The following is a 14,689-nucleotide window of genomic DNA, read 5'->3' on the forward strand; positions in this document are numbered from 1 at the left end:
CAACTATACTAAAAGGCACCAGACCAGAAGTCTCGGAACCTTTTATTTCTTTCACAGAATATTGTCAAAGAGAACGAGGAGAGAGGCATAGAAAACACTGGAGCTTCTAAGGAAAAACAGCATGGTTGGCAACGAATGATAGAGTGAAGAGCCCAACCACAAAGGCAGCTCACTGAGGGACGACCACTCCCCTGGAGAAAGAATTTTCTCGTAAGACATACCGCCGCCTTTTCACGAACAAATGTAGGAAAGTATGTTGTGATGGTTGCCCCAGTCAGATAAGGTTCAAGCGTCAGGGCACACCCTCTGGAGCAGGTCCCAGCTTTTCTGGCCAGGAGCTTCTCATCTGAAGGCAGATCGCCCCTACCCCCCGGCAGGAGACGCTGACCAGAACCACTGCCTGCTGGCGGTGAGCTGGGGCGGGGAGGCCGCTGCTGCCGCCTGGAGCCTCTTACCCACAGGCCTTTGAGGCAACGGTGAGCGGAAGCCAGCCCCACGCTCTTCCCGGCAGGAGTTTTCAAATAGCCGATAGCCCCATGCTGTGTGCCTCTGCGTGTATGTGTTTAATCCTTAGATATGGGATGTTCGGGACTGAATGGTGTCCCCTTCCAGATTTATCTTTTAAAGGCCTAACCCCCTAGGTGGTTGTATTTGGAGAGGGGCCTTCAAAGAGGCAATTAAGGTGAAAGAGGTGCCTGGCGGGCTACTGTCCACGGGTCGCAAAAAGTCGGACGTGACTGAGCGACTATCACATCACAAGGTTAAAGAAGCCGTAAGGATGTGTGGCCCTCATTCGATAAAACTGGTGCCCTTAAAGCATAGGAAGAGACATGGGCATACGCACAGACAGAGAAAAGGGGGCATGTGCGAACGACATGAGAATTCAGCCTTCCGCCCAAGAGAGAGTGAATTCAGCCTTCCGTAAGCCAAGGAGAGAGCCTTCAGGGGAAACCAAACCTGCCAGCACCTTGATCTTGGACTTCTAACCTCCAGAACTGTGAGAACATAGGTATCTGCTGGTTAAGCTGCCCGTCTGTTAACGTTTTTGTCACTGCAGCCCTAGGGGGCTGGTCCACGAGGGCGAAAGTGCCACATCTTCCAATTTGAAATCTCTGCTCCAAGGGCGGTCGTCATCCCCCGGCAGGCTCAGCAGATGGCAGTGGTGTCTTGTGAGTTTGCACCGCCAGCCGGCCTGCCAGGCTGGGGCTCTGGCTTAGATTGCCAAGGGTCAGAGATGTCAACTTCAAGGCCCCAAGTTCTCATTGGGGAAAATAACAACAACTTTGCATTAAAGTATCTAGATAAATGTGTATCAAACTGGCCTCTAGAGAAGTACCTGAGATACCGTTTAAAAGGAGAAATGAGGAAGAAAATCCGGCGTTTGATGTGCCTGCAGTGACTCCCTTTAGTTCAGCGATGGTTTGTTTTGTGGAGTCTTGAGTCTTTGGTCGTGGAACCTGAACCCTCACTGTAACTCTCTAGAAGTTGATGCCTCTAAGGCTCTCTGGCTCCAATTGCTGCTGAGCCTCAGATATTAAAACTGAGGACAGACCGGTCAGTATCCTCCTGATGTCACGGATACTTCAGTCTCCCAGGAGCATGATTAGGCTCTTATCTGCACAGTCCAGTCCCAGCACAGCTACAGAACCCAAACTGTCCTCTGTTCCTTGCAAGACCCTTAGGAATGGAAACTTAACTAATTTGGCAGGTAGGGAGCTGGCACCTTTCTGCCCTACACTCCCATGAGGATGCTTCACTGCAAATCCATAGCAGGTAAGGATGGTCACACCAGATCCCTTCCCTGTTTGTATATACGTTAAAGTTGCCTCCTATCTCAGGACTTACTTCCAGCATTTGTGTGTGTATGTATATGTGTGTTTTACCTCATCAAGCCAGAATATTTTTAAAGGCTCCAAGTAATTTTCTTTATAACTACCAAAAATGAGATAGAAATTGCAACCTTTTTTGCACTTGAGCATTGGAAGTCATGTGATCAAGATAATTATAATACATGGGAAATATCAGTCTAAAGCAGTTTACTCAACAGATACTCAGTATAATTGTGTGTGAGTGACCACAAGTAAACAAACCTAACTGGACAGAGAACTGGCCCAAATCAGTGTCTCTTCCAGGCTGTTCAGTTGTCCCATGAATGTCCAAGATAAACATGAGACTACTTGAATATAAAACAAAGTAGTTTATATCTTACTCACTAAGCAAAAAGACCACAAGTAGAAAAATTATCTATGATGTCTGCTTGCATTTTAGATTAATAGAGGCACTTAAGTTGAGTGAAGTCAGAAAGAAAAACAAATATTGTATACTAATCCTTATATGTGGAATCTAGGAAAATGGTTCTGATGAACCTGTTTGCAAGGGGTGAATAGAGACATAGAATGAATGGGTGGACGTGGTAGGGGTATGAATTGGGAGATTGGATTTATGTATGTATGTGTAAAACAGATAGCTAGTGGGAACCTACTGCATGGTGCAGACAGCTCAGCTCGATGCTGTGTGGTGACCCACATGGGTGGGATGTTGGGGGGAGTCAGTCACACACACACAGACACACACACACACACAGCTGATTCATTTCATTGTACAGCAGAAACTAATACACCACTGTAAAGCAATTATATTCCAATGAAAAAAAAGAAGTGAGTTCTGGTTAAAATAAGGAGCTGTGGTCAAAAAGAATAAGCGTTATGGAAAAGTTTTTCAGATGCTTTAAAGATACACCTTGTCTTCCAAAAGGTACTTATAACTTCATACCCCCTTTCATTTATATGGCTTTGACCAAAACTTGACTTAGGGATGAATTCCCTAAAAGAGTTCCCTGGGATTCCTGTTCTAGTTTCCTCAACTGACATTTCCATCTACCTGTTCACTCATGCCAGAAACCCAGAAACCCATCAATCTCTTTTTAACCCATCATTGAGTATTATCTTTATGTTTAATAACATACATATCCTTCCCCTCTCCATCACTGGTCTAAGGCCAGACTCTCATCTTCTCATCTCAGTCCTTGTCATGGTGTCCTAATTTGTCTCCCTTTTCTTAATCTTGATCCACCCTTCCAAGTCTTTCCTTCATATGTTTTGTAAAGTGCATTTCTGATTATGCTATTCTCTATTAACTGCCAATTGATTTGCCATCATGCTATACAAAATAAAGTCCAGACTCCTTTGTCATAACCATTTTTCTGCTGTCTCATCTGCTTGATGTTCCAATCATCTCTGGGTGCCCTCTTCTAGCACAGAGTGTAATTCCGTCATATTATCCTGGTTCCTCTGCCCCCAGCGTGGCAGGCTATGATATGTCTTGATGCTTTTTCACCTTTTGGCTGGGATCACCTTACTCCCACATCAGCTACCCAACAAATATTTATTTTCCAAGACGAAACTCAAGAGAATTCTCTATGAAACCATTCCTGATTCCTATTCTATCTCCCCACACTATACGCTGTACAGAGTTTTATTACACTTATTTGTTCACATTTTTTCCCCCTACAGAATCCTTAATTCCTAGAGGTAAAAGACTGCATATCATTCATCTAAAAACATCTAAAGACTGACATAGCACTTCACACATTGAGGAGTATTTTACAAATGCTTATTTGTAAATGACTATCATTTCCTTTTGCACACAGCATAATATAAACTATGCAGTGTATAGTCCTGATTTTACATCACGTGCAAGTTTGATTGAGAATGTGTGTTCTCTAAATGAAACATCTGATACAGCCTCCTCCTTTCTAGTATGATTGGAAAGTGAAGAAGAAACACATGTTTCTCTGAGCATTTTCCTTGGATCATCCTATAACAGAGCAGTGGATTATCATCTTTCCCACCACTGTCTCAATACCCCAGTCATTATGAACATTTTTGAAAACCAAGGAAAATGATCCCCAACTCTGATTTTTCCTCAGAGTAAATTTAGCTCTATAGGCAAGTACCCAGAGATCACTGAACGCTTTTTCCAGTCCTCCTCTTTCAGATCCTTAGTGGGGGCAAGGAAGAGTGAAACCTTCTACCTGCCAGTTTTCAGAAGAGTAGAGGACAGTGGAGCCACTTCAAGGCTTGTGAGAGGGCCCTGCCATCTATACTTTGAATTAAGCAGTAGTGCTAAATGCTGAGACTCTGAGGTAACATTCTCGCCATTTGTATTAAATTACAGCAACAAAACTGGGCTTCCCAGGTGGCGCTAGTGGTAAAGAACCTGCCTGCCCATGCTGGAGACATAAGAGATGTGGCTTCTATCCCTGGGTTGGGAAGATACCCTGGAGGAGGGCATGGCAACCACTCCAGTGTTCTCGCCTGGAGAATCCCCATGGACAGAGGAGCCTGGTGAGCTAAATTCACAGAGTCGCAAAGAGTTGGACAGGACTGAAGCGACTTAGCACGCACACAGGAACAAAAAGGAACTATCAACATTTGGTTTCACGATTTCTTGAATTAATCTGAAGTTGGTTCTTGTGAGAGTTTTTGAAACTACTGCAAATTGTTGATTGTTGTGATTTGTAGTCCTGGGTGACACCCATCAGTTATCTGTATGCTGGATACTTTTATGAAAAACACTTTAGCCTGATGTGTAAAAGGGCTTAGTCCCTGGTTCTAATGATGTGTTAAGGGATAGAGAAGTAGATAGTCTAGGTAAGAGGCAGTACAGAAGATGCTCTGAACTTGAAAGAAACAGGATAGAGCTTTTATACTTACAGCTGTCTTCTTCTTCAGTTATACATTTCACAACATAACAGGCGTAGATGAACCCTGCCAGCTGAAACAAAATAAAGATGCTTTAGACATGAGGCAAAGGCAACAGTACTGGACCTCACTGGGGGAGTGACTTTTCAAAGGCAGGCAGTTTTGACTAGATTTGGTGTTCCAAAATGGTTCATCAGACTGGTTCCAGATTCCAGTGTGGATTCTTGATTCATAAAATGTGCCTTACAAATGATTACATTACTCTGTTTTCCTTTGTTCTGCATTTATGTTTGAGATTTGTTAATTGCCAGGCAATCTACAACAAATTATTTTAGGTCTTGAAAAAGATCTATGGTCATTCATTAATGGATTAACATTTGCATTTGTGCCAATCAACTTCTAATTCACTTCTCATTAGTCCAGAGCCTAAGATTCTAAAATTGGATTCCTGCTGATTAACAGAAAAATGTTTCGAGGGAAAAATATTGAGGAGATCCCATGGAAAGTTGCATGAACACTTTGTAAGTAAAACTTGTTTAGACCAGTTTCGGGAACCAAGACCAGGAACACAACATACCAGGTATAATTAAGATGACGTGCTACAGAAGAGCAACAGGGTAGATAACCTGTATGCACTAAACTGGGATTGCACACATCAGAGCATCCTTACCAAAACACGTAACAGAGGTCCCTGTAGCCAGGGAAGCCTTTGCTCACTGAAACAAGTGTCTGTGAAGGAGCACAGCAAAGCTCTTGATGTATATCCCCTCGGATGTCATCGTTTTGTATTCCTTCATATAATTATTGAGTCAAATAATGAGCACTGGTGGAAGGAAGGAAACTAATTTCCTGATATGTGGAAAATTTTTTCCCTCCCAATAACCCAGTCTGGAGGAATCCTAAAAAGCATATGCTCAGGATAGTGATGAGCATTATTCACAATGACATTTCAGACAGGCATTGATCTGCTGAGTATTTGGCATCCGGGAAGGGAACCTTGGAGAAAAGGCTACCATCTTCAATTAGGAGCTAAGGTACAGAGCAAAGAGTTGCTGCTGTGAGAAGTCTAATGAGCTTGTTTTTCTATTATCTGACAGATTGCAATATTTCTAGAAGACATGAGTGAAACATTTTAAGTCAGAGGGTACACTGAGAGATTTAATGAGAACTATTTGGAGATAGAGAGAGGTCCAGTTCAAAGGAACTTTAGAAAATCTCTGATTTGAATTTGAGAAGGAAGGCATGTTCTGGCAGATTCTAGTTCTTTTTCAAAGAGAACTGGCATGAGATAAAGCAGTGGTTTTCCCGGCACAGAAGCAGCGACCCTGCTTAAGAGAGAGAAGTGGATGAGGAAGAAGATTTGTGCAGAATATTCTTCATCAGCTTCTGTTTTCAGATCCTGAATGAGAGGAACAGTGGAGCCCCCCTGCCCTCCCATGCCAAGTGGGTTATCTAAACTGTTACACATAATGATAAAGAGATAGATAGCATACTGGGGCTTCCCAGATGGTGCTAGTGGTAAAGAACGCACCTGACAGTGCAGGAGACGTAAGAGACACAGGTTTGATCTGTGGGTTGGAAAGATCCCCTGGACGAGGGCATGGCAACCTACTCTAGTATTCGTGTCTGGAGAATCCCATGGACAGGGAACCAGTGGGCTACAGTCCATAGGGTTGCAAAGAGTTGAACACGACTGAAGCGACTTAGCACACAGTGCAGATAACATACTGCTGATGTTACATTAGCCCTTAGGTTTTTAAAAAATGTATTAGAAAATTTACCGAAATAACCATTTTTCTCTTTGTGGCTATTGGCAATAAAATTGTGACAGTAAGAACTATTTCCTTATATAATGGAATCATCAGAGTTACTGTTTTTATGAGATTTATTTTTCGAGTACTGGGTACTGTTAAAAACTAGTGTGTCCTGTTTGGCTTCAGCAAAGATTTTGATATGACCAAGCAAAATCACACAGTGATTTGAGCATTTTTACGGATAGCGGGAAAAACAGATTATACTAACACTTTTTAATCTTTTATCTACCAGGACCCATGAAAATGCCCTCATCACTGAGTGACCTAGTCCCATTGGTATTTTGTCACAGGTGCTGGATCTGACACTTGTTAGGCAAAGAAGCTATGGGTTTGGTTAGATCCCCTGAGTACTGCTTGTATCTCCTTCCTCTGCAGGAAGATCTTACTATTGTAGCTAATGCCATAGATTTATCTATAGTTCATCTTTTCAGTTTAGAATACTACAGGCAGCATTTTTTCCCAATCACAAGCTTTTCTCTTGATTTTCACTCATCAGTTAATTACTTTGAAATGAAAATCTAGGTAAAGAGCACAGATAAATTCTGAGATTCAGGGCCAGTGAGCTTAAGCTTCTCATTAAAGTGTCACTGGAATCTAGATTATTAAAAAGTGTATTTCTCTCCCAGGATGCAGCCATGCCACTGTATTGTGCTTACCAGTGAGCTTTTAATTGTATTCAGTTGCATTCTTTAACTATCAGGGGAGCGACTTTGATATAAAAGTAAATCCTGCTGCATTTCATTACAAAAGCTTGCTGATTAAGAGAACTTCAGCTTTTAAATTGGTCACCTCTAAATACAAATGGAAATGAGTTTCCCCCAAATTAATCAGGATTCATAAACCTCTGTTACCTTTCAATTTTCCTACACCGAATAAATTTCTAATTTAATTTTTACTCCCTCGCAGCAATTTATAAATTTACCTACAGAAGAGCAGTTTCAAAGAATTTCTTACAGCTCTGAATACTTCCTATAATGTGCAACTCTGTTAACTGTGCTCGGGCCACAAAGACGAACCAGGCTGGGTTTCCCAACCTTGGCATCACTGACGTTTTGGGTTGAGTGATTCTTTTTCTGTGGGCTCCGTTGTACCTTATAAGATATATAACTACTAACACCCTATGATCAAGACAATTTGACAGTTGAGATAATCCAAAATATCTTGGAGAAGGAAATGGCAACCTACCCCAGTATTCTTGCCTGGAAAATCCCATGGATAGAGGAGCCTGGAGGACTGTAGTTCACGGGGTCACAAAGAGTCAGACACGACTGAGTGACTAAGCACAAGATGTCTCCAGACCTTACAATACATCCTTCAAAGGCAAAACTGCCCCTCGTTAGAGCCACTGTTATAGACACAGTCTAAAGGATCTTGCAGTCTTGGGGCAGGGATACACATATAATTGTAATTCAAAGTAGATTAGGATAAGTGTCAGGAGGAAGGAAGAAAATTGATTGTCTCCTAACTGACAAACAGTAAACTGGCTGCTTTCATGCGTTAGCTCATTAAATCCTCACAACTGCCTTTGGAAGAGCATTATATGTATTTTTGCAGAGGAGTGGTAAAACGGGCCTTTCTTCGCCTGAGTGAGTTCATCAAGCGGGGAACTTACAGCTGTGTTCAAGGAAGAGCCAGTCCTTTCATCTGATGGGTGTGTGTGGACCTCATGTTAGAACAAGGGAAATAAAAGCTGTGAAGGCAGATTAGGGCTATAATCAGAAGGCTTTGAGTATAAATCAAATTGCAATTCTAACTGTGTCATTTTCTACCCAATACACTTTAAGGAGCGCCCTGTCTTCAACCAAAAATGTATAAAATTTTTCGTGAAATACAAGTCCTTCTTAATGTGATATGTTGCTCCCTTTATAGCCTCACTTCTCACCACTCCTTGTCTCAGAACTGACACCAGTATGAAGCTGTTGGCAGTTTGCTGACATATATCAGATGGCTGCCCTCTGCTCTTTAACTCGTTAACCCCTTCTGCTCTACACCTGCTCTCTTTCTTCCTAGCTCAGCCCTGTACCTTTGAGTTGTTCTGACTTATCCTTTAAGACCGAACTGAAGTGTTGCCTTCCCAAAGAACTGGCAGTCCATCCTCTGGGTAGATTGTAAGTGACAGGCTGGCGTTTTTGGAGCTAGACCTTGAGAAATGGGGGAGGGGGGCTTTGAGAGGGAATAACCAGAGGAAAGGTGAGAACACCTTCCCAGCAGAACTCAGCCAGCCTGTGGGAAGATGTGGATTTCATTCAGGGAAGAGCAAGATGGCCCCAATTCCAAGGAGTTTGGGTCACGTGAGGGGGAGTAATGGTGCCCACAGCAAGAAACAGTGACCGACATTGTCATAGTAGGTCTGAATACCTGGAATTAAAATAAAATTATTTTATTCTGTTCCTTATTTAAAGATAGCTAGAATAACAATGGCTAGATACTGGTCATACTGTATTAATGCTAAGCAAACATATAATTATCCTCTTGTAGAAAACCAAAATGTTACAGTTGTCTTAGTCTTTGGCATTCAGAGCAGAGCTAAGCCTAAATCTTTTTATTTTTATTCATCTTTTCACCTTGACACATCTAATATGATTTGTTCACTTCTAATTCACCTGATAGGGAATTATATATCATCTTGATATCATTACTGGCTGAAAGGAAATGATACTTTCTCTCGATAACTAAATCAGATTAATTTTTTTTTTTTGTATCAACAAACCAAATTATGACTCTACGTCCCAGAAATTCACTTAGAAGCTAATAGGTAAGTGGAAACTAAAATCTTTGGTAAGTATTTAAAAAGATTTAATTGTAATAATTGAAAATGTAACAACTTTAGTGTCTGAAATACTATCTTTTGGACTTTTTTTTTCAGGAAGTTGTACTAGATGTACTTTTCCCTAACCCTCCCCTTAAGTAGAGCTGAAAACGCTGGACATTATATATATACATATGCATGTGTGTTTAGTCACTCAGTCATGTCCAACTCTTTGTGACCCCATGGACTGTAGTCTGCTAGGCTCCTCTGTCCATGGAATTTCCCAGGCAGGAATAGTGGAGTGGGTTGCCATTTCCTCCTCCAGAGGATCTTTCTGACCCAGGGATTGAAACCATGTCTCCTGTGGCTCCTACATTGGCAAGCAGATTCTTTTCCACTGAACCACCTGGGAAACCGTATATATATAAATATATAAAACACACATAGGAAGGCTCTGAAAGGTGGAAAGAAAGTAGACTGACTAGGAATCTTGGAACACAAGGAAGGACATGGGAGTGAATTTCTTACTTTTCTTTTGTCTCATGTGTACCATGCTTGGAGCTAAAGAAGCCCACAACCCAGAAATGCCAATGGACACAGATAGTAAACAAGCCCCAACAGAAGCCCGCTGTCTGACCAAAGGACCAGGGAAGGAAAAGCCTAGCAAGACAAAAAAAATTAAAGACAATAATAGCCCTTCTTTAACAACACAGAGAAAACTGTAGCCCCACTGCCCAACCACAGCAGCAAAGAGTGTGGAGCCAAGTCCTCGCCTCTGTCTAGGCTATGATGTCTGAGAAGTCAGAAAGGGAGCCTGGACTTTCATTCCTTCCAGGAAGGAGGAAATCCCCCTCCGTGGGGTCTGCAGAGATCACAGAGGGAGTCTGGACTTCTAGCCTCTCTCTGGAGTAAGGAGCACCCCTCGCTTCCTAACAGTGCCTTGTCAGAGGCGGCTTAGTGGGTAATCAGGTCTTTCAACAATGCCCAGCAGCAGGGAGGTCAATCCCCTGCCCCGTGGTGTCAGATGAAGCCACTGGGGGCAGTAACAAGGCCCTGCTACCCCTCCTAGCTGTGGAGGTACCAGTGAAGGCTGAGTGGAGAGGAACTTCCACTATCTCAAAGCCTTACTGAGAAGCCCTTCCTCTCTTGAGTTTCAGTTGAGTCTGAGTGGGGAAGCTGGACATCTAACCCCTACTCAGAAGTAATGAGTAGGTTGGTATCTCTCCTTCCCCTGCCAAAGTAGCACCAGAGAAAACCAGCTAATCAGAAGGTTTAAGAAAGATACAGTCTCATAATGTAATACCCAAATGCCCATGTTTCAATCCAAAATTCCTCACTGTAGCAATAAGGATAACGTTCTCAACATGAATGAAAACAGGTGATGAATGGAAGCTAACATAGTGTGACAGAAATGTTAGAATTATCTGGCAGACATTATAGAGCAAAAAAAAAATGTTTGAACAAGAAATTATGAACACACTTGAATGAAAAAGTGTCAGCAAAGAAATAGAAGATGTAAAGAAGAACCAGATTGAAAATATAGAATTGAAAAAAATGAAATATCCAAAATTAAACTCAGCTGCAGAATGGAGGAGACAGAACTAAAAAAATGAACTTGAAGATAGAACAATAGAAATTACCCAATATAAACAAGAGAGAAAAAAAGTAGACTAAAAAAAATGGACACAGCCTCATACAACCACAAGGGTGTTAAAAAAACAAAATCTAACATTTGTATCATTGGAGTTCTGAAAGGAAAGATAAAAAAAAGCACTACTGAAAAAGTGCTCGAAGAAATAGTGACTGCAAATTTCCCAAATTTGACTTACATAGTCAAGAAGCTGATTGAAGCCCAAATAGGAAAAACCCAAAGAAATTCATACCAAGATACATGATGGTCAAAATTAGAAAACCAGTTACAGAAATCTTGGAAGAAGGAAAATGGAAATATTTATTTCCAGTTTGAAGTTTTCTTAAAAAAACTAAAATGCAACTACAGTATAACCCAGCAACATACTCCTAGCCATTTATACCAGAGAAAGGAAGATGTGTTCACACAATAAACTATACACAAAAGCGTATTGCAGCTTTATCCATAATAGTCCCAACCTCGAGGCGATCCCAATGTCCTTCATAGAGTGAATTGGCATATTTGCATTATGGAATACTACTCAGCAATACAAGAAAGGGACTAGTGATACATGCATCGACCTGTATAAATTTTCATAGAATTAAGCTGAATGAAAAAGCCAATTCCACAAGTTATATCCTGTATGATTCCATATAAATAACATTCTTGATGTGACAAAATCTGAGAAATGGAAAACAAGTTAGTGGTTGCAGGACTAAGGAAGGTGGAATGTCACAGGGAAGTGAATGTGACCATAAAAAGGTAGCAGGAGGGATCCTTGACTGTACCAACGTCGGCATCCCGATCGTGCTATTGTACTTTAGTTTTTGCAAGTGTTACTACTGGGCAAAACTGGTTAAAGGGTTCACAAGATCTCTCTGTGTTATTTCATGGAATTGCATTATGTATTTCACTATTATTTCACAATATTTCACAACTGTTTTGTATGATTTTCTACAATTATTTCACAAAAAAGATTAATTTAAAAATACTATATTCTAAGTAACTGTCATTTATGTTAAAAGACCTTTTGTATTATAATTTCTAAATTTACAAATGTATTTAAACAAGGTGGATGTACTTGCTTTCTTAAGTACAATGACACATTTTAATTCTCATCTCTTAGATCAACATAGAAGTTCACAATAGTTATTTATACTGATACAATATGGAATTATTATTCAACACTCGTTTTATAGACTGGGAGTGGAGATGGGGGTAGCAAACACTATTTTTTTTTTTTTTGTATTTGCAATTATCTCATTCTCGACTAGTTCTGTGTTTCATTTAAATTAAATCATCTATTTTTGTTCTGAATTATAACTCAGATGTTATAAGCCCATGCTTTTTGTTCAAACATGAATTTGAACCGAAGGATATTATGCCCTCACAAAATATACCTTTAAGTTGCAAATCATTTTACTTGCTTTTTTGCATCTTATTCCATTTAGGTATTTTGAGATTGCTTTAGCAAAGTATTCTAATGTGATATGATTAATATCAGTGTCATTAATGAAGGTCTTTCATATGAAATACTTTTTATGTGGATTGGTGTATCATTTCAGCTGTCCACCAGGTTATTCTTATCCTAAACTATTCCAGTGGTTGTGCTGTTAAGCAGCACACTGCAAATTTTCTTTGCTACAAATAATCCAGGTGCAGTTACCAACCTACAGTAACTCATAGAGTATTGCCTTTAGGGCTATTGTGAAAGTTCACAGCCTACTGAGTCAGAAAAGCTTTCCAGAGGATCAGAAACGTATCTTAATACCAGCCTTTAGGTATTGTGCCGCATCACCAAGCATGACTGTATTAAACACTATTTAAAAGATTAAATAAAAGTAGACATACATGCAAACTTGCATTATCAACTTAAGGCTGGGAAATGGACTGAACCAAATGCCACCGCTGGCTTAACCAATAACTCCTGTTCTAAATTGGCCTCTGGAGACTGGTAGATTTCTTCAGGCCAATGTAACCAAAAGGTTACCCAAGTTCAAATGAGTCTAATGTATTAGTAAAGTTGGAAGAGCAGGAGATGCTCAGGGAGGGTAAAAGACCACTAATAAAACTCAAATGTCATCATGGCTAATATCTCTCTCAAAGTTTAAGTATCACATTAGTTTAAAAAACTGTATTGAGAGCAGTAGTTCATCCATTCTATATATCTGCTCGTTGTGTGTTGCGTGTTAGTCACTCAGTCGTGTCCAACTCTTTGCGATCCCGAGGACTATAGTCCGTCAGGCTCCTCTGTTCGTGCAACTCTCTAGGCAAGAATACTGGAGTGGGTTGCCATTCCCTTCTCCAGGGGATCTTCCCAACCCAGGGATCGAACCTGTGTCTTCTGCATTGGAGGCAAATTCTTTACCATCGAGCCTATAGGGAAGCCCATCTGCTAGTTGGGAGGAGATCAAAGAAATGGCTGGTCTAGTGCAATAGAACTGCCACAAGGTACCTTTAGTTTTTGAAAGAGGACCCATAATAGGAGTTTGTAACCAAAACTCTTCATTGAAAATAACTGGCATTATATTCTACACCTAAAACTAATACAATGTTGTGTGTCAATTGCATCTCAATTTTTAAAAAAGAAAATCGAAAATGCAAAAGACAATCTATCAATATCCCTTACTATTTTGATAATAAAACTAAATTTAAGATTGTATACATGTCACATGTAATAGGGACCCTGATTTATTCACAGTGAAACATTTGAGAAAGTGCAGTGTTACAGTGCCCTATAAAATGTAAAAAATCGATACTGTCCAGCGGCAACTTTGAGCAAAAGAAGTACGTAATGCTTTTGTGAGAAATGGTACAAACAGCATCATTTTTTGCTCAGAGGTAATAGGGGGAACCTAAAGCAAGATTAATTGTACAAAAAGACATATGTAAAAATAAATTAGTTCATCTTAGGTTATGTCAGCATTAGCAGACAAGGATAAAGGTGTTCAGTGTGTTTCACTTAAGGAAGTGTGCTGTTCCAGAGACGACAGTGGGAGTACAAGGCCAATTCTTCTGAAGAGACTGGGAGAATTGTACTGAAATAGTAGTTGCAAAATGACCTGTTTGTTAAAAAAGCTGCTCAAACTATATTAACATTTCTCTCTTTTTCAGAGGTGCTAGGTTAGAAGATAAGGGAAATGTAGAATATATAATGTACTTGGGGCTTCAGCACACATCATACCACGATATTTCAAGAAATCATGAATAAGATGACATCATGAGAATATATATATGTAAATGCGTAGGATGTACATGAAGACTATACCCCGGATCTGTATCTGGTTAAAGACCCAGACTCTGAAAAGAACCATGATGAAGAGGTCAGTTTAGAATTGGAGGGCAGTTTCAGCAGCATGCTTCAGGTGTCTCACCTTAAGTCCCAGTCTGTATGTCATTTTCAAATTCTTGAGAAAGAACGACAATGATCTAGTGATCAAATTCTGTAATTACATGCAGGGTTCCTAAACTAGTAGTGTGGTCCTTGGCTAGATGAAGGGAATACTGTATGTAAAACAGAGGAGGGGAATAGCCCTGCTTCCTTCTGGTCTCATCAGTCAGAATACTGACAGTGTTCAATGCTGGTACCACAGCCGAAGAGAGATACTCGACAGAATTGTAACCACACTGTGAAGCGAGACAGTGGAGTGAGATATGATGAGTAAACTTTCTGGCTCATAGAAACGTCTCTGTAAACATTATGAGGAGAGGAGGAGGAGGAGGACAGAGAATTTTCTGTGCAATTTGGTGGTGGACTGTTTTCTGGGGCCATCACTGAAAACCACATGATCTC

General features: G+C 40.6%; 1 protein-coding gene and 1 long non-coding RNA gene across 3 annotated transcripts in view; one reads left to right on the forward strand and one right to left on the reverse strand.

The window, feature by feature from the left end:
- Positions 1-14,689, reverse strand: part of NKAIN2 (sodium/potassium transporting ATPase interacting 2) — a 635,629-nt gene that overhangs the window by 22,089 nt on the left and 598,851 nt on the right. For both annotated transcript variants that reach the window (XM_081530500.1, XM_081530501.1), the window contains one exon: positions 4,716-4,776. In XM_081530500.1, the coding sequence (XP_081386626.1) occupies positions 4,716-4,776 (61 nt within the window). The remainder of the gene's footprint in view (positions 1-4,715; positions 4,777-14,689) is intronic.
- Positions 468-6,537, forward strand: LOC145521689 (uncharacterized). The gene is made up of 2 exons (XR_014065586.1): positions 468-1,773; positions 4,177-6,537. It is a non-coding gene; the product is annotated as an uncharacterized LOC145521689 (long non-coding RNA).

The sequence above is a fragment of the Giraffa tippelskirchi genome, chromosome 9, assembly GCF_054371585.1.
Source record: "Giraffa tippelskirchi isolate mGirTip1 chromosome 9, T2T-mGirTip1v1.2.pri, whole genome shotgun sequence".
NCBI classification, from domain to species: Eukaryota; Metazoa; Chordata; class Mammalia; order Artiodactyla; family Giraffidae; genus Giraffa; species Giraffa tippelskirchi.